Source organism: Ixodes scapularis, unplaced genomic scaffold (genome assembly GCF_016920785.2).
Source record: "Ixodes scapularis isolate PalLabHiFi unplaced genomic scaffold, ASM1692078v2 PGA_scaffold8__174_contigs__length_109621045, whole genome shotgun sequence".
Taxonomy (NCBI): Eukaryota; Metazoa; Arthropoda; class Arachnida; order Ixodida; family Ixodidae; genus Ixodes; species Ixodes scapularis.
In genome coordinates this window covers 71,994,279-72,014,810 of record NW_024609883.1, presented here as the reverse complement: position 1 = coordinate 72,014,810, position 20,532 = coordinate 71,994,279, and the positions used below count along the sequence as shown (strand labels likewise).

The following is a 20,532-nucleotide window of genomic DNA, read 5'->3' as shown; positions in this document are numbered from 1 at the left end:
ATTTCACACTGTCGTACAATTTACTCTGCAACGCATGGTGCTGCCGAACAACGGGGCACGGGGAAGCGCGGAGGTTGCTGGTAATCGTGTGAATCGCAATGGTATACGCCATTTTATATACAAGAATGGCGGGAAGCGACTGCCGTTCTTGCAGGAGACCCGACGCGCATGCGCCGTTGTGCCTGTCCCCTTGGTGGCAAAATATTCTAAGGAAAAACTGTTCGCCAAAAGTTTAAATATAAATTATTGTACTTCTTTTCATATCGCTGTATCAATGCGAAAGGGTTAATGTGGAAGTGTTCTTTAGTGAAGACAGCCACTCAAGACAAGAAGCCTGAAACTCACGAAGGTCGAAAAGACCATAATGTTAAAACATTTGTGCAGGACCATGTTGGTAAAAGTAAGCGTTGACAGAAAACAATAACCCGAAAAAAACTTCCTGTTTCTTATTTACATTTGATGCCTTTAGTTCTGCTGCAGTCGATTTTTATGTTTCCAACTTCGACGCAATTAGTAACACATTTAGCATTAAAAAATTGTATCACTGGGAGTGAAAATTATTCGAACTTAATTGCTGCTATACAATTTGCGAGAGTATAAACAGCGGACGATATTAAATGTGTTAACAGAGCCTCGGGTTGTGGTGTGCGTGTTAGGAAATTTGCTCTACCCCCCCCCCCCCCCCCCCTTCGCCCCCCCCCCCCCCCCCCCCCTGCCCCGCATTTCGCTAGCAGAAAGGTGGTCACCCTACGCATAACTCTCCCGCACAAACCACATTAGTCTTTTTTTAAAAAAAATTTAGGTCTGTTAATACAATAACCAGTTTATCGTTAGTTGTTTAGACAGCGGGCTGCGGGACTTTAATCTTCCAGAGCAGTGGTTCTCAAATAGGGTTCCGCGGGCCCTTTGTGGTCCGCGAAGGCAACCTAGGGGCCCGCGAAGCCCTGCAATAAAAGTTGTCTTTTTTTCAGATTGAGAAGAAACATTTCAATTTGTGGGTGAGTTTTCTTGTGTGTTTGTCCATGAGCGAAGTCTACTTCACAGTAGCCCTTAGTTATATGATTTATATCCGTTTATTAAATCATTATCATAATTGACCTACCTTTCCCTTCCCCTCAGCACGAACGGGGTCCTCCATCATCTCCGCCGATCCACAAGGGGTACACGAAACATGGATAGTCGAGAACCACTGTGCCAGAGTATTGCGACATTTTTACAGAACCCAGGATCCTGGGTTCAATCCCCACCCCTGCCCGTTTCTGTCTGGATGAGCATCGTACCGGCGTGCGGTCGTGTATCAGGCTAGCGGTTGTACTGCACTGGCTAAATTGCTCATCTACAGCTGGGAGACTCGTCGCCCGTGGAGGCCTCCAGGCCAAGTTCTAGGCACACAACGCAATTTTATTTCGACATTGTTACCCACTGTTGATGAGAAATTTCGTCAGTGCAGTACGACTACGATGCTCATCCAGGTTCAAACGGGCAGGGGTGAGGACCGAACCTAGGATCCCCTGGGTTCTGCAGCGCGAGCAAAGAAACAGTTTGTAATGATTATTATGGTGTTATAACGACTTCCGGTGAGCGCGTTGGCATTCCCAAAGCGCGCGCTGGGCTTCGAGACTGACAATCGGCTAACATGTCTGATGCACATGTCGTAATTATATATTATTAAAGAGTTAGCCTAAGCCGGACTCTTGACCTATACTTCGGATAATGACACTTTTTGTGATGAGTCAGGTCATGGTAGTCATTGATGACTGAGTTGCATTAAGTGTACTCATATCAATATAACGGACAAAACAATAATCACTGTGTCCGTATCTGTTCCTTCAGATCAATTCAAGCAGAATGCTCCAGATTTGAATAATAAAATAAAAGCTTCTTGAGAAACAAGTTGCATGACCAGGGCACCACGTCAGCGTCTGCCTGCGCCCCCCCCCCCCCCCCCCCCCCGAACATCAGCCAGTCACCATTTTCTTCTAAGCTGACGGTTTCAGCAGCCAAAAGGAACTCTCCCCTTTCCCACATACAGAAAAAAGACCACCACCACCCAAAAACTCGATAAGCGTTTTCTTGTGAATAGACAATGCACTCCACGCCTTCAAGCCGGCTCATCCTCCAATATTTTGTGGGGTGACTCAATAATGCGAGGGCTACCTCTCTCTCTCTCTCTTGACTATCTCCAGTTCGCCTCTTTCTGACTCACAAGAGCCAGAAAGGATATTGGTGCTCTTCTTTTTTTTCTTTTTTTTCCTCCTCGAATTGAGAATTTCACTTCAAAACGCGAGCTTCGTTTGGTGGTCACACGTCTGCTTCAGCTCAACATCGCCATGGAAGCACGGATTCTTGCCGCCGTCGTTGTCGCCTACTACCTCGCTCATATTGGTAAGACGGATATACATGTAATTATTTCGATCTCGCGTCAGTGCCAAAGAGACAAGCTGCTAGAACAAGAAAATGTTATTTACGAGGTAGAAGATGCCGTCGGCAAATCTAAAAGTATACTTGTGTTCTTTTACGTTTAAACAGCGGGAATCTAGTCTGCCCCACTGGGCGTCGGATGTCTCCGCTGTACTTGAGAACCGTTGAAGATGGGGCGAGTTGGTTATGCATAGGTACGAAGAGCCTACAGGGAAACAGCGCCAAAACTACAAAGGGCAAAGAACGAGGAACACAGCGCTCGGCCTGTGTGTTTTTCGTTCTTTGTCCTCCGTACTTTTGGCGCTCTTTCCCTCCTCGTAACTATGTAGTTTAGAACTTTAGCAAGCGTAGTGGTACGCGATTGCACGCCGCTATGATGCTCATCCGGATCCCAGGATCGCTGCGGCCCGCGGGTTTTGCATTGCGAGCGTTCGCTTCACCTGCTCCGAGCCACGTAAGTGCACGTTGTTCACGAGTGAAGAGAAGGCAGCAAAACTGAACGTTTTAGCTATGTGGGATTTTGTATCTTGAAGTTGGGGAGAACGGTTACTGCAGGGTGTTAGCTCCAAAAACACTCTACCCCAGGGGCAACAAACCTTTTTCGAGCCCAGTCACTGAGTTTGAGGCTAGACTCTCCCCGGCGTCCCTCCTAACCCTAACCGAGTGGACTGTGATTTCAATAGGCGCTGACTGCGTAGGCGCAGTTTCAAACGCTGCTGGCGGCTAAATTCTCGGCTTTTCCCGCTATATTTTGTGTTTCATGGTACATGGATTTTCCCGAGGACATTGAGAAAGCATTGTGCCACATTTAAAAAAAAAAAAAAAAAATGAAGCAAGAAAAAAAAACTGTTAACTATTTTTGTTGGGTACGCGCGCGACAGAACGAATGCGAGTGGAATGTATAGTTCTAGTTATTCGTTTTGTTTTCTTACGATAAGTTTTGACGGCGCCGCGGGATTCGCCGCGTGTGAAACGACAAAGCGCTTTGCTGCCAAAAATAAATTGCAACAGAAGAGGGCCGAAAGGCATGCATTTTTCACGCTTACAAATAACGTGTTTACTGATGGACACGACAAGGGGGCATACAATAACATTCGAACAATATAGACGCTTTGCACACGCGCCAAATTACAGCCGCCATTGCTGACCTTCTTTTGTCTTACCGAGATGCCGAGCAACTGAAACGGTAGTTGACGATCCTCTACAAAGGCCGATGCTTTAGAAAAGGACTCAGTAACACTTAAAATGACAATAACCTGGCCTGCTATGGTAATGATGAAGTGAAATAAACGGAATAGGAGGAAACAAAAACTGAAGGTCAGTTATGGCGGCGTCCATGCGCAGCTGCTGCAAAGCGTCTATATCGTACGTACCACACGATGCAGCGTTATCCGAAAATGATTTATCTGAAAAAGTTCTCAAATAACACAGTCACAGTCGACGACAATGACATCTTAAGTCCTTGACGATCGGACGAAATCCGAGACGACTTCGTTTTGGGGCACGTCTTGGGGAGAGCTTCCTTTTTTCACAACCGCACCAAGGCAAAGAAACAAACGCGACTGACCCGTTTTTCACCCCAACCCGGACAACTATTTTTGGAGATGACTGAGGATTCTATGCGGATTATTTCTGGGAGGGGGGAGAACAATGTTCGCAAACTCGCGTCGAGGGTCGATCGACGTCCTTCACCTCCTTCGTTTCCCGTGAATGTCGAGCAGAAAAGCTTGAATGGCAGGCACTTACCAGCCTCATTTCTCACAGTGGAAGATAAAACAAAAAGGATACGCAGCACGCATAAAAAAAAATTAAGTGGAAACTTTTAAGAGGGGCGAGAAAACTCTCGAATGCAAAACCGCAAAAACGTAGGTAGAGAACCACGCTGAGCGGGTCTTCACAGTCCCAGAGAGTGGCAGAAAAGTTCTAGCTGATAGAGGGCGCGAGAGTCGCACCAGCCGCATCAGCATCAGCAACATGGCGGCGGCCTAGGAGCGTATTTTGGAAAGGTGTAAAGTTAGGGCACGGCATCTCGGAACATGTGCATGGAGCGCCGCAGAATCTTGCGCTGCAGAATCCAGAGAACCTGGGTTCGATCCACAACCCTGCCCGTTTCAATCTGGACGAGCATCGTACAGGCGCGAGAGCGTGTATCATTCACTCTGGCAGTCGTACTGCACTGGCTAAATACCTTATCTAGCGGAGTCAATGTCTAAAACACATACGACGAAATTATTACCGATTTTAGAGACAATTTCTTGCCAGCGTTATTACATAGCTTTTAAATTCTCGAAATTGAAAAAAAAAAAAAGAAAAAAAAAAAGGGCTAGAATATTTTTGACTTGTGACGGCATGTACCGTTCGATTTCTGTAAAACATAACTCTGCGTGTCAATTAAAAAAAAAAAGGGGGGGGGGGCTAACGAAAAAATTGTACGTTAATTTATTTTCAAGGCTCGCTAACACACTTGTAACCGAGTACGACCCAGAGAGACAAGACAGGTTTCCAAACCTCTTGCGACGTCTTAGGACCGGATGCGTTGCCTCAGTCGGTCGGATCGTCAAACGCGAGTGCATTAGGCTTTGTCGGAGCACTTGGTGCGAAACAGTGCACAGCATCGATAGTAATAATAATAATTAGAAATATTTGCCAAGGTTTTTGTAGTTGTTGTTTTGTTGGGTTACGTGTTTCCATGCCGTGTGTGCTCGACGTGCCGAACACAGTTTTGAGAGCTAAAACACTACAGTCGGTGACAGCTGAAGCAGGGGCGGATGCAGGAATTTGCTGAGGGGGGAGGGGGGTCAGGTGTTGGTCAGCGTACCATATGTTTAGGAACCCCCTCCCCCTCTCCTTCGTTTCACGATCTAAATTTTACAAATGCAGAAATCAAGAGGGGGGTCACGACGTCCGCACCCCCGGCTAAATCCGCCCCCGAGCTGAAGAGTTCAGGGGAAGCTCCTGGCACCTCTTTCGACTGTTGCAGAATGAACGCTGTAGAGGAGGCGACCTCCTCTCCAACGTTCACTCGATTAAGGTGGAATGAGGTTTGGGGGGGGGGGGGGGGGGGGGTAGTTACCCCTGAACCATGGATGGATGGATGGTAACGGCTATTATCTTTGTAACAGGCGGCAGCTTCTTTTCTGCAAGTGCGCCGCCATCTTAAATTGTCGTCACTTCCAGTATGGGCAAAAACATTGTTTTGCCTTTGCCACGCCAATAGAAGGCATTTAGGATATAAGCGTAACCGTCAGACTTTCTCGGTTTGCCTCCTCTTTATTTGTTTTACTATTGGCATTTTGAAACGTTGGATTATTTTTTCGTCGCCCTTACCGTATACGCCTATAGGTGGCTGGAGACGAGAGTACACAGAAAAGGTTTATATATGATCAGTCGTGTCGGTGGCATTTCGACTGCTCGGTGTGTGCCAGAAAAAAATATAATATATGGACAATACCTAGAAGCTGGCGTCGCGAAGGTGTCCGATTTTTACGACCTAAAAAAAAAAAGTAAATCGCGTTTTTCTCACCGCAATTATAAACTACGCACCGCACGCACAGTCTCCGAATGTGAGACTAAAGATTGTGATAAAATGCCGGAGTTTCTGGGCTTGCCATTATCTGATTCAAAAGAATTATAAGCGATTATCGAAACTTTTCATTGAAAAAAATTACGCGAAATGCGCCCGGGCGGCGGGAATATGGCGAGGAACGGGCCCTGCTTTCTGCTTGGACATTTGTAAAAAAAGAAATCGTTTATAGGTTTATAATTAGATAGCGCTAAGCCACGAAAAACCTTGGCACCTGAGCATTCGGCGACACTTAGTTTATTTTCGCGGTGAGAAACATGCAATTTACTTTTCTACCAAAAACAAACACGTTTTTATTTCCTGTCTCCGTAAAGTCAGAGGGCAGTCGCGAGAACTAGACGATCCACAAGCGCATAGACACGCAGACATTCGGTGAACCCTGCACACGCTCACAGAAAGACAGCGAACGCAAGGAGGCTGTACTTTCGGTGCCGCACGGTTCTTGGCCTGCGCCTGCCAATCTCCGCGTACGCTACGATCGATGATGCGAAAAAGCCAAGTCTTTAGCGCCTCCTTCTCTCTTTCCCCCCGTACGTCGGCCGACTCCAAAATGTTTCCATAAGAAAAACAAAAAAATGCTAAAAGGCTTTGTCGCCGTTTTCTCTAAACTGAATTTATCTATAAAGGAATTCTATAAACAATTTTGTCTCAAAGACTTTTCTATTTAAAAATGGAGTACCCGCGCGGTAGCTGACACTGAGTGGGCCTGACGTGAGTATATGACATTTTTTATAGTGCCGAGCCACACCACATCATTCACCAAGAAAAAAAAATCGATTTCTTACTTGCTGACAAGTTGGTGTTGCTGAAAGAAACGCCATAGCCGCACACAATCTCATTTTTCGATTTAAAAAGATATTTTAAGCATCGACTGAATTTTTTAACATCTTTTGATTTAGGCAACGTTAAGTTCTTAAACATTTACAATCTGACATCTGTCACCACCTCTAGCGTCACATCCACGGCGTTTCTTTCTGCGGCGGTTTATTTAGGCATGCTTTTTCTATCGGACCCTGTAGAACCACGGTCATCTCTTGAGGGTTGCGTAAGTGGACACGCAGGCCTCACAAAAAGTGCAAGGATGAATACGCTCTTTATAGAAGAAAGCCCAGATAAAAAACGTGAGGTTTTCTTCCTAAATTTACACACTGTTAAAAAAAAAAAGTTGTGAATGGTACATAATGCGATCTGTGCAGATGAGTTATGCGGCCGGAGGAACATAGTATAGGGGGATAATCGTCAAGATAAATTGGTTAATTAACTAAGGTTTCTAAATTACTGTTTAAATATTGAAGATAAACAGATGGTCCATTAGAAACTTGCTCGGCGTAATCGAAAACCAACACACCAGTAAATTTTGAAAATACTTGGAGCACCTGGAATGCTCGATGGTGCGCTAAAGTTACCACACGTGCTGCAGGTGTCAGACTCGAAATGCGAAAGCCCGCCCGCGCAATTTGTCCGTCTCTTATCATCGGCATTTATGAACCGCGAGCCTGGATATTGGAAGAGGACCTCAAACATGTTGCCGGCGCGTTTCACTAATGTACAGACAAGGCCAACTGCCTCGGTGAAACAGCGCTGTCACTTTGAGGTCTCCAGGTAGATCTGATGCTTGCATTCAGATCAAATCGCAGATTACAAACTGTACAACTTTTGCAGCCCTAGCTGGCAGCTACCCGTACAAACCGGAAACCTGCCGGAGCTGCGTTCCCGTCAACTGCGGCTCGCCCCGCAATCCCTGGGACCTGTTCGCCGGCAGGGCCTTCGGAGGTTCCAACTCCTCCCGGGGTCGGTACCCGTGGCACGTGAGTACAGCCAGCTCCGTCCAGCGCACCTCTTTCATTTCCCTGTGTCACACTTATGGCGAATTCCATCGGTCGTTTTGGAGCGCGCCGGGATCGACTTTTCTGGAGCGCGCCTGTTTCATTGGGCGATTGGGATCGAGACCGACGTGTTCCACTCGTCCGTTTTGGATCAGCTCCTACTCCAGATCTCGATCCGGATCCGAAAAAAGTCGCTCCGCCGATTTCATCGGCTTCGACCGGAAGCCAGCCCATGGCCAGCCCTCGGCGCACACACGTGACTTCCTTTCTCGCCGGGCATCTTGCCTCGGAAGAATTAATTCGTAATGGCCGCTCGCGAAGTGCCGCCCGTTTTACTGCTGCTGCTTGATGACAGTTCGTCGCCAAGTTACTCAAGCAGCTCCTCCAGCAGCAACGGCTCGAGTAACAGCGACGACGAGGATTGCTTGTATGTCCCGCATGAGTTCCACTGCCTTTTCGGACTTCCTCCGAAGAGGCCGAAACTCGAGACGTACTTGGGCACCGTTCACGAGTATTCCGATGAAGAGGCAAGTGGGTTACGCTGGTGCACATCGCTTATCAACACGCATCTTTCACATCATGATTAACTTCGCTCGTGCGTTGAGCACAAGTTGTTAATGTCTTTCGAGATCCGGGACCGCGGGAAGGGGATTTCCGGGAAGGTGAATGACGGGAAGGCATCCGCCGATCTCGATTTAAACTGGGGATCCGGTGGTGGAGCGACTCCGTTCGAATCGCGTGCTCCATCTCGGATCTAGTCTAGTGGTCCTGGCGCGCTCCAAAATGACCAGTTGAATTCGCCATTAGTTTCGGTTTCTCATCGAAACTAAGCGCGCAAAGAGCGCCCGTGCTGTTGATTCCGTCGCTCTGCGCTTGCGTCGCGCCGCTGATGTCACTTGCAATGCGTGAACATAGGTCGCGGAGACGGCGCACTGAGGACTGATCGACGTCACTGGCGCTCTTTGATCGCTTAGCTTCAAAGCCATGTACAAGGGTGACAATTCTCGCCTTATAGCACCCTTTACGGAAGTTTTAATGCAAATTTCACGTCACGGCTGGACAGTAACTAGGCCGAACGTTAATTCTCTAACTAATTTAATGACAACTTTTAGTTATTTAGGAATAACAAGATAGACCATTTAGGTGGTTCTCTGAGCCACCCGAACTTACTACACATTCAGGGTACCCGAGATTCACTCCTCACGGTATGCCATATTTTCTAAATTTATCATATAGTTATTGAGAAAACTGCAAATTAAGGCAGTGTCAAAACCAACATTCAAATTTCCCCGCGCATTGAAGTGGGGTGACGTCATGTGTTGTAAACCTTGCGTCGAGCATTGGTTTTCGTTCTGCTGGAGTGACCTTTCCAGAATTTATTTCATTCTATGTAATTTCCTGTTGCCTTTCGGGAACAGGTTGTACTGCCCAAATTACATCCGTCGTCACGTTTTCGCTGTTGCCAGCTTGAGAAAAAAAAAAACAAAGAAACGACAGGGATTAAATTTGAACGTTAATAACTTCAGATTTTCTAGTCAACAGGATGACGTGCAAACTTGGTCTCTCTTTTCAGGCGATTGTCTACGCTGACGGCGTTCCCATCGGCGGCGGAGCTCTCATCTCGTGCAATCTCGTCCTGACAACGGCCTACCTGGTTCAAGAGTGAGTCGATCCGGCATCGGCCGCGGGCGTGTTGTGGAATTACCATAAAAATCCCGAAAGATCGCCCACCCCCAAAAAACGGCCACCCCCGAAATATAGTACACCTCTTTTTTTTATTTTATCTCTTCACCTTGGGTGGAGGGATCTTATGGTTTGTAGGTTGTTAGGTAAATGCTGAAGTAACATGAACATTTCATACGATATATAGCTTTTAAAAGCCGAGGAGGCAACATTGGTGACGCAACCCCCGCGTCCAATAACTATTCGAATCACGTACCCAAACAATGGCGGTCTCCGATAATCGGCGCAGCAGCTGCTAGATGGCGCGCACATTTGAAAAAGGATCTATATCTTAGAGCGGTAAGTGTAGTGCCGTGGCGAACTGTCAGGCACTGATGCTCATTACGATCTTTTTTTCCTTTTTTTTTTCAGCTACACGACGTCCCAGCTGGAAGTAAAACTGGGCAAGTCGAATCTCAACGTCGTGTCCTCCACGGAGCGTAGCTACAAGGTAAGAATTTCTACGCGTGCACTGCGCCGACAACACGGCGCGACGTAAGGACGCCAGGTTCGGGTGTTGGTGTGTACGCCTTTTCGGCGCCTATTACCCCGGGCAAAATATGTTGACTCACGTGTCGTGGACTCATGCGCGAAGTCTGATATTCCGGGGAAAAGGGGTACCTTCCTACTGCGCATGCCCAGAGACGCGTTCCAGAGTCCTGTATACGCAAATACGGCGGTGCACAGAAGGCGACGATTGGAGGAGGGATTGTTTGCTGCCGCACACCGAATGGCGTTTACTACTCACGTTGGTGGTTGTACTGCATTCTCAAAGCGGTTCACCAACGCGGTTGCTTGAAAGTTACTCGCCGATTTTCGAGCTACCCAAATGAAAGTTACAGTTGAAAACGAGCGTGTTGGTTAATAGATACAAAACTTGAAAGTATAAAACAGAGAGGACGAGGACGGGAACAGGACATCTTTCAAAAGATGTCCTGTTCCCGTCCTCGTCCTCTCTGTTTTATATTTTCAAGTTTTGTATCCAAATGAAAGCGAAACCAGAACGAGCATTCGAATTAACCCACGCTTGTAAGTGGCGGGACTTCACTGGCTGTCGAGCAGGCAGTACGTCGCGGATTTGTTTCGCGCTGCTGAGCGAGTCTGTACTGTGGATCCGCAGCACTGAATTCACACTGCCAAGTTTCTTGTAATTAGTTGGGAACTATACCTGTTTTCACCTCAAGAACCATAGGAAAAAAAGTCCGGCTTCTCGCGGATGATTACTAATTTTCTCCTTTAGGTGGAGATTTAAGATATATTTATTAGCATTTTAGAGTGGATACACGTCATCTTATCAAGGAGTACACGTTTCAAACGCAAAAAGCATCGCCTGTGCCTCCGACAACCAAATCTGGCGAGAACTATTTCGCGCGGCGTATGAACAATGCGCAAAACTTACTGTTGTCTTGAGGTGAAAACGAATATATATAGTTGTGCTGCCCAAACTGAACGTTTTCCTGCCACACGCGTCACCTTTTCAGTGTTTCTAAAATAAACTAGCAAAATGAAAAACGTGCGAAAATGGGGCCCATTTTCGCCCGCTTTCGATAACTGGCGCAATTCAGCTTCGTGCATTCAAGAGCTCCGTCGGCTGCCATTTTCCCCATTGAATTTTCAGAAAATCACTTATAGCCTTCGAATGAGATAACGGTTACTTCTGAAGCTTTGGCATCTGGTTCGAACAGCTAGCGCAACCTTTGGCGGAGGATGAGCGTTTGGCAATGCGTATTTAACTTTTGCAATAATAATAATAATTATTATTTTTTTTTTTGTGGGGGGGGGGGGGGGGGGGGGGTGTTGTGGAACGCAAAAGAGTTTAACCTACGTAGTTAGACATATATGAAACAGGGGACTAAGGATAATGATGCTCGTTACGCCAATGTCGAATGAATATTATGACGGAAGGAGACGCCTTACAACAGGCAATTTTCTCTCGTTTTTATTTGTATATTCGTTTACGTGGTTAGTGTGCGTTCCGGTGCCAGTTCTTTACGCACGGTCATTTCTGTGCCAGTGTCGGCAGGCCGGGCCTCACTGGAAATTTCGGATGGAACCATGCTGAGCATTGGGAGGAAGGAAGGTGATTAGAAAAGACAACCTACCGCTGGACTACCAACTATATTATCTGATTCCTCTTCTTCTACTACCGCTGTTACTTTTCTTCTGATTTTCCACGATTAATCATTTTTTTTACTCTTACTAAGGCGCTTTGCAGGAGCTCTGCATGGGCGCCGCCTTAACCGATGTTTCCTCTTATTTCGTTTACTTCACTTTATCATTACTATAGCAGGCCAGGTTATTGCCCTTTTAGATTTTATTGTGTCCTTGTCCCCAGCATTCGCCTTTGTGAAGGCTCGTCAGTGCCCATTTTGAGTGGCTCGGCATCTCGGTATAAGACAAGAGAAGGCCAGCTATGGCGTCTGCAATCTGGCGCGTGTGTAAAGTGTCTATATCTCCTGGGCAAGAGGATTCAGTGAATTGTGTGTAGTCCAGCGGTCAGTTGTCTCTTCTTATCACCTACCTTTCTTCCAATGTTTAGCTAGTCCCACCCGAAATAAGTAAAGGCGCGTTCACACTCTTGCAACCGAGTACGACCGAGAAAGACTTCTTGGGACCGGATGCACTGAGCGGAGCTGGTCCTAAGAGATCGCAAGAGGCTTAAAAACCGGTTTGGTCTCTCTCGGTCGCACTCGGTTGCAAGAGTGTGAACGGGCCTTAACCCACCAGCTCGGCTCATTCCCCTTGTTCATTGGAAAGACCGCGGCCAGCCACGGGCCGGTCGGAAAACTTCCGCGGATTGCCGTTTGGAGACCCTTGGTGTAAAGTCCCTGGTATAGACGACCGCGCTGTTTAGAAACAAGTCCGCGTTGGCCCAGGCAAAAGGGGTGGGCACTGCGCGTGCGCGGAAACCAGAGTTGCGTGTAGTGAAGCATCCGCGCATGTGCCGTGCCGACAGCAGCGCCACCATAGCGTCGTGACGTCAGGGCTTCTTGTCGACGTGTAGGGACGACATCACATCGGTTGCGTACTCCCCTTTCTCCCAAGGTTTACGACAAGGTTCTCCACCCGCGCTGGGACCAGGACGTGGACCTGTACAGCTTCGATCTGGCGCTCCTTCAGCTGGACAGCGAGATCGACTTCGCCACCACCAACGGTTACATCAACGCCGTCTGCCTGCCGGACAAGCGCACGGACACGCAGGGATTGCTGACGCTCACCGGTTTCGGTTACGACGACTCCGGTGCGCGATCGTTTCTTTTATTTCGATACTGCTTCTGTAACTCTCTCTTGTGTCGAGGAGTCGTGCTGATCAGACGACTTAAACGAATGACCAACCTAAAATAGTAGCAAAAGAAGAAAAAAAAATTAACGATTTCAGCGATCTTTAGAGAGCCTTACGTATGCGCACTTACGACCAATCGGCGCGGTAGGCGTCCGCCATTAGATTGTCAACGCTTCCCATGGTTTGAGATGGACCCTCTCTTCAATCTAGGCTCTCTAGCGATGGGTAGATAGATGGATGAGGCTGAACCCCTTTAAACGGGCAGTGGCTGGCGCCACCTAGCCAGTGTTTTTTTTTCTTCTAACATTTATTTAACATATATCATATATCTAGATATTTATTCTTTAAAGCTACGATCCGTACGCCGGAGGCGCTTCTATGCAACCGAGTGCACACACGTACCTTCCTCCCTAAGGGTCGCCCGGAAGGGAATAAGAAAATATTCTTCCTTCCCTCGACCTATGCCACCAGTCAGGTAATACCTTCTTGGTTACCTCTGCCTTCCCCGTGTCTATTTTTCGCTCACTATCCCTAAATCCTAGTGCGTTTATTAAATTAGTCGCCTCTTCAGCTACCACAGGGTGAAGCCCCTTAGTAAAGAATCAAGTGCTCAGCTGTTGCCATAGCAACCCTCGCCCTAAGGTCGGACTCAACGCAAGTGTAAGAATCGCCCTCTAGTCCGCAACACTCCCGTCCTCGCCTCGAACAACAAGGAGCTTCGTTTACAATTGTCAAAGACAGGCTCCTCAGCAATGCCCTTCTTAAACGATCTGTAAATTTCCAAGGCCGATTTAGTCTTTGTATGCCTGCTTCCTATATTTTCTTCTCCGTAACCTGCATTTTCTCATCCGCCTCCCTGCTATTGTCCATATATTAATATCTAAATTTCCTAGTCCACTTTTTCTATTTTGTATCGACGCTTCTCATGTGTAAACAGCTAAGACCACTTTGTATATACCGTTCTGCATCTATATTTCTTTCAGCCTATTTTTAAATTTTATCTTACTGCTAGCTTCCCTGCCCTCGATTGCGCATTATCCAATATCGCCCTATACACCTTGTTTCGGTGTTTTACCTTGTGCCCCCGGAGGCAATCTACCTAGTTTAATGATGAAAATAATCCCTGGAGAAGGGGAACAAGAGGGACAAAGGACAAACATAGATCTCCAAACACAGCTAGGTGACTGGTGAGCGACCGAAAAAATCCGCCTGGTCCGGGTATCGAGCCCGGGACCTCTCCATTACAGGTGGAGCGCTCTACCAACCGAGCTAACCAGGGGTTAGACGTCAGTAGAGCAAACGGGTTTTATCAGTTGCCACCTGTCTAACACCAACAAGGGTGAAGCTTGGAAGTTAAGGTTGTAATTATAATGCAATTAAATGCAAAGGTGCAAGCGAGCTGGACAAGAATGATGAAAATAATCCCTGGAGAAGGGGAACAAGAGGGACAAAGGACAAACATAGATCTCCAAACACAACTAGGTGACTGGTGAGCGACCGAAAAAATCCGCCTGGTCCGGGTATCGAACCTCACCAGTCACCTAGTCCAGCTCGCTTGCACTTTTGCATTTAATTGCATTATAATTACAACCTTAACTTCCAAGCTTCACCCTTGTTGGTGTTAGACTGGTGGCAACTGATAAAACCCGTTTGCTCTACTGACGTCTAACCCCTGGTTAGCTCGGTTGGTAGAGCGCTCCACCTGTAATGGAGAGGTTCCGGGTTCGATACCCGGACCAGGCGGATTTTTTCGGTCGCTCACCAGTCACCTAGCTGTGTTTGGAGATCTATGTTTGTCCTTTGTCCCTCTTGTTCCCCTTCTCCAGGGATTATTTTCATCATTCTTGTCCAGCTCGCTTGCACCTTTGCATTTAATTGCATTATAATTACTACCTAGTTTACGTTGCTTTATTTCTAGCCTTGTCTGGGCGTCCAGTTTTATGCGCAAAACTGCATTTGCGAAAGTCAGGCTCGGAACCAAAACTCCTTTCCAGATCTCCCTTTAACACCTCGATATAGAGTGATGTAAACGCCACCTTGCGGATTTCGAGCGAACTACTATAAAAGGGTCGTGATAGGCAAAGTAGCCGATACGCCCGGTTCGTGGAATCCGCTCCCGCGGATGTTAAACGCGTCGTACTCATCGTCTTTTTTTTTTTCTATTGAGCCGCCATAATGACTCCAACAAGAACAGAATATAAAATCATAAGATATATGACAAAATGTCAGATGTAGTTGTGTACCGATGTTACTGATATCTACCACAGCAACAAAATATAACAAGCAATGATAGAAACAAGCTGTATTGCGCGGTCACCACATTGTCTTGAGTTCGTGACTTCATTGGTGTTTTGCAGCACTCGATAAATACATGGTTTGCACGTGATGTCGTTGCGCGAGCTGTTGGCCACCCCTACTTGTTCTCAGAAATGCAGAATATTCCACGTAACTTTAGCCAAGGTTTAATATTATTTTCGTGCGTTTTAGGAAGATGAAACCAAAAGAATAAGTTTGTTAATTGTTTGGAGCACGACAGGTTATGTTTGTATCTTGCCCAGTTAACTATTTATTTAAGAAGGATGAATTAGCTTTTAAACTATTCAATTTAGAGCAAAATCTCCTGTGACAACGTTGTAGAGAATCCTCAGAAGCATCAAATGAAAAGGTATTTTTTATCAAGAAACTTCACACACAACTCGTTCTTTTAAAACATAAAAAAAACGCGCAAATTATATATATAAAAAAAAGAGAATCGCGAAGTTTTTAACAGTGCCCTGTCAACAGTGCTCTACTCAGCATGCAGGTCTAGTTTATTCAAGCCACGGCCGAGAGCGCTGCAATATAAGGCGCACAAGCGCCAAGTCACGTGTTGTTTTTTTCATAATTCGCGGGCGTCTTTTAAAACCGATAAAAAAAGAGAACGTGTTAAGGTTTCTTAATAAAAAACACTGAATTAGACATTTCTGAGGACGCTCTACAACTTTGTCCTTGGAACTTTTGCTCCAAATTGCATATTTCGAAAGTTAGTTAATAATTCTTAATTAAATAATTAATTGAAAAAAAACATACAAAAATAGCCTGACTGACTCCAAACAATGTGCAGACATATTCTTTTGATTTCGTCTTCCTGAAGTGCGCGAACATATTTTTAAACCTTAGCTAAAGTTACATTGAACGCCCATTCTATATGCTGCAGGAGGTTGGCAGCTCAATGGACGTCACGTCAACGAGACCATCACAATGGCCGCGCTGATGTGACGTCAATACAGGCCCTGAATATATTGTGGAGCGCAACGAAGCAACGCGGTTGTGCTAATGTAGACGTAATGACATTGTAGGTGTCAAGGCTCAGGATTCTTTGGATAAGGTTCGACGTGATTTCAATGTGATGTTACGCCGCCTTGTTTGGTTTCTGTCAGGTCGAGCCAACGCCATCATGCAAGAGGTGAACATCAAGAAGCAGCCCAAGGACGAATGCCCCCTGTTTCGCCACAAACCTTACGCCTTCTGCGGCGTCGGACGTAACGCTGGGATATGCACCGTAAGTATAGCCTTGTTCCACATGGTTATTCGCGACTCCAGCGACCTATAGGGGGCGCCACCACGAAACAAACATGGCGGCTGAGTCCAGGTCGCGTCGGCTCGGCCGGGACGCCTGAATGGGTGGCGCATTCAATTTAACAATTATTATTTTGTTGAATGCCCAATTTTATGGGTATTTGAACTGAGACAGTTAAGTTTAGCCGGTGCGCATAAACTTGCCGAGCAATGTTTTGTTTTGCCGGTGTTTTTTGTTCTTTTCATGTCAAACTTTCGCTGCGAAGACTTCGATCAAAACCGAAACTATGGGCTCCGGAGAAACGGTAATAGACTCTAATTAGTTCTGGTCATCTAAGGAAAGTGGCGAGGGCTACAAAATTGTTCCACCAAGAATAATTTTTAGCTAACTCGCATGCATGCCTCGATCATGCGACTTACCTGTCCGCGAAATTGAGCTTTTGTGCCTGTCCGCGTTTCAAGATACAGCTGCAGTCGTGTGCTCGGTCAAGAACACAGGCTGCAGGAAAATTACGAAAATTAAGCAAGCGCTTCTTGAGCCAAGGAGCATGTCAAATCGCTGGCACTTCACTAAGCGGCTGATACTCGTATTTCAATTCAGGCTTTAGTAGCAATCGAGAAGTCATTTTGATGAATATGCGGTTCTGTATTATTTTACGTACTATGGTCCCACTAAAGCGATATTAGTATGTTCTTCGGGTTGAAATATGAACTTAGTTGACTAACTATTAGGGTGAACTGCTGAATAAAAGTATATTTGACAGACAGATACTACTTAAACTTAGCCAAATGGTTCTAGCCGGTAGAACGGAGACGAATGCGGACAAGCTGAGGAGAGTCTTCATCGGAGATTCACTCAGACCTCTCTGCATTGAACTTGACTTCGAATCCTAAACAGATAAAATTAGTATTTTTTTTTTTTTTTGTGGCCGGTCAACTTGAGCAGTGTAGACGTATATCGCTACTGGATTCGACAGGGGTTATAAGTATTGGAGGCGCGATAGATCCTAATGACGTTACAGCTTCTATCTTTGCGAGACGCGTCCCCCACCCTTTGAAAGCAGATAATTTCCCTCATTAATCATATGCAGCGAGCAGGTTTTCTGAATCAAGTAATTGCGAAATTAGCCCAACTCCCTCAATGTGGTCTTTTTCGGCGAAACGCCGCCAAGATGAATAGCCAACGCACCGGCCGGCGTTAGTGGCTTAAATTAACCTGAAGCTAATCGAGGACAACTAAACTCAAGGAAAGCAGCTATCGAACCTTCCCATTCACTTGACTGCAACATTGGTGTCCCCTCCAGTGAAACACTTCGTCCGTCGACCTCAGTCTACTGTTCTACATCCTTATAAAGAAACCGCTTATCAGTTACCAAGCAGTCGTCACTTTGATTGTGATTAGAGACAGACGAGAAATCAAAACTTTTTCCCGTGATTCCTCCCCATCCAAAAAATTGAAAGCCCGCGATCGTGTGTTGTGGAATAAACGGGCTTTCAAACACGTGATAGAAAGAAACAATCTACTGAGACTTCACCACACTAATGAACACTCGGGCAAACTTAAGAAATATTCGGACCTTCGTCAAATTACTTTGCTCGCCGCCGCGCCGACAGCACGCGTCCGCGAAAGCCATCAGGGACGCGGCGGGGCGCGGAGCGACCTGGACCGGCTGGTTCCCGGTTTTCCCGCTTGGCGGCGTCCGTTTTGCTGGAGTCGCGAATACGCTACAGCTATACTCCGTTCACATGGTTAAACACTCCAGCGAACTATAGGGGGCGCGCTAATCAGGCGAAATGGCGGACGAAAGGAAATCGTTTTCGTCGTTAGCACGCGAACCACCATCAATTTCTTGCACTGCTGCGTAAAATCGGTGTTACATATGAAAGCAAAGCGATTTTTCGACGGTAGAGACCTTCTTCTACTCAATGCGTAGGAATGACACGGCGGAAGCATAAAATAATCACTGGAAACGATGTTTGTTTCAATGCTGCCTGCGAGAACCTAGCAGCGATAGCAGTTGACAGTCGCAACGACCTCGTCTCTTGAGTTTCTCGGCGTTGACACTACGCGGCGTCGATTTCGCTGGAGTCGCCAATAGAAGCTCCGCCTTCAGCGCTAGCTTTCTGATCTTGCTAAAACAAATGAGAACGCGCAGGCACGCGCAACCAGAGCACTGCGGAAGCCATCGAGCTCGCGCTGAAGCCGGAACCGCGACGCGTGCACGTGTGTGCGAGCGTGCGCGCACCGTGATTATACATATAAGTATACCGCAAGTATACAATACGCACCGTAGGTATACATCGTGGTCCACATCCCACACCCGCCTTGGAACGCTACAGCTACGTGACGTTTCATGCGCCATACCACGACGCGTGCGTGCGTGCGTTTCTGTGTTAATATTTGCTCGAGCTGTGCCCATTTGAGGAATAGATTAGTTAGAGGAAAACTACAACAAAATATTAAGTGAAATTTATGACGGCAAATACCGGGAAAAATAAGCTGAATACCCAGGACTAGTGGTTTTTGAGAAAGCTCGACTTTACCCTTGTGGCATTCCGTAACGCCGGAAAGAGACCCATTTATTTCAAATTTCTTTCACACAGTGGTGAGTCTTCTTTTGGGAGCTGTGTGATCCCCGCACAATAGCGGACACAAATGACACCGCCGAAGTTAGAACTCTATAACTAATAACCAGCTCGTGGTGCCACCGCTGCTAATCCGGTCATGCGTAGGCCTGCAAAGCGGCCTTGCGTTTGTGCTTCTGGTCTTCTACCGCGTGGGTCAAAGGGATCGTGGCCTTTTAAATGGACGGCCGACGGCATAAATTTGGTTCTTAATGTATCGTGCTAGGATTTACTACGGAGGTGACTGAAGTTGGTAGAAGTTTTTGCTAAAATTGTGAAAAAATTGGCTTACCTGAGTAAACCAAGAAAAAAAAAAAAAAGACAATGTTTTTTCTTATACTTTGAGTGCACAATAAAAGTATTATGTGTTACTGTGGCGCTTATTTGGGCCAAACGAAGTGAAGACTAGGTAAGCCAATTTTATTTTCTCTCCATTTCAGAGATTCTTCAATCGTAGTAAACGCCAGAATAGTCCCCAGCGATTTTTTCTGGTGATTTTGAGATAGAAGGCTTAGCGATAATGTTTTCATAGACAAAGCCAGTTTTTATTTTCTTTCTTCTGACTCCGGAGGTTTTATGTATTCATATTCTCAATTAAGGAAAACACCGGCTTCGAGCACCTCTGTAGATAGTCCCAGCGCGATAAGTTAAGAAACCGACTTATGCGGTCCCTTCAAACCGCCATCGATCCGTTTGACACACCGACGCCACGAGCGGATAGGACCAGTCAAAACAGCGCCATAAGTGTAGCGTCCAAAGCGCTGCGTCATGGTGTTTGTCGTGTGTCTGTACGCGCTCTATCATCGTTAAACCAGTCACGTAGTACAGGAAAGGTCCAGTTCAGTGACATATGCTCTCAGTCGGTTCGTTTGTGCCTTCGCCTGCGATCGGAATTTTGATTAAATGAAGTGTACTTTAAAGTATTAGATTTGCATTTTTCGGGGTGTCGTTGTTCCGTCATTGTGCAATCGCAACCTAACAATCGACAAATGATTTTCAATAGGGAGTATTCACTGGTGGCCATATCCGTGTGCGCTGCTGTTGAGCGCGTGCTGAGGGCGAGCTTCGGCAGTCCTTTTGGAGCGTGCAATTAGCACCATCAAGGTTGCCGGTCTTAGCAGGCTATTAATGTGAGCTCGTTCTGAGCATGCGCTCTAAACAGCACCCACAAATATGGCGTCCAGTGAATACCTCCTATAGGAGTCTATGTTTATCCCGCTTGCCAAGGTTATCCATGCTCTTTGTGGCGATACATCGAAGCTTTCATCTTTGCAGGGTGACCGCGGCTCCCCAGTCGTCCAGCTCGGACCGAGCGGCCAGTTCACGCTGGTCGGCGTCGCCAACGACTACCAGTGCACGCCCGGATTCCCTGACGTCTACACCCAGATCTCCTACTTCCTCCAGTTCATCTGCAACGTCCCCACCGGCTTCTGAGAATGCTTCACTAGGCAATAAAAAACACTGTCAAATGCCAAATATTGCAGCCACAAAACGAAGAAAAAAACCAACTACTA

The 20,532-nt window shown here is 46.6% G+C and overlaps 1 protein-coding gene across 2 annotated transcripts; it reads left to right on the top strand.

The window, feature by feature from the left end:
• Positions 1–2,229: 2,229 nt before the first annotated feature.
• Positions 2,230–20,494, top strand: LOC8051748 (transmembrane protease serine 6). Of its 2 annotated transcripts, XM_042286683.1 has the most exons (7): positions 2,230–2,385; positions 7,667–7,812; positions 9,404–9,492; positions 9,925–10,003; positions 12,598–12,793; positions 16,255–16,376; positions 20,294–20,494. In XM_042286683.1, the coding sequence occupies exons 1-7, from the start codon at positions 2,331–2,333 to the stop codon at positions 20,450–20,452; spliced, it is 846 nt and encodes a 281-aa protein (XP_042142617.1). In that variant the 5' UTR covers positions 2,230–2,330; the 3' UTR covers positions 20,453–20,494. The 2 variants fall into 2 exon arrangements, with proteins under 2 accessions (XP_042142617.1, XP_042142618.1); XM_042286684.1 differs by lacking the exons at positions 2,230–2,385; positions 7,667–7,812 and adding an exon at positions 8,249–8,357.
• The last annotated feature ends 38 nt before the right edge of the window (positions 20,495–20,532 follow it).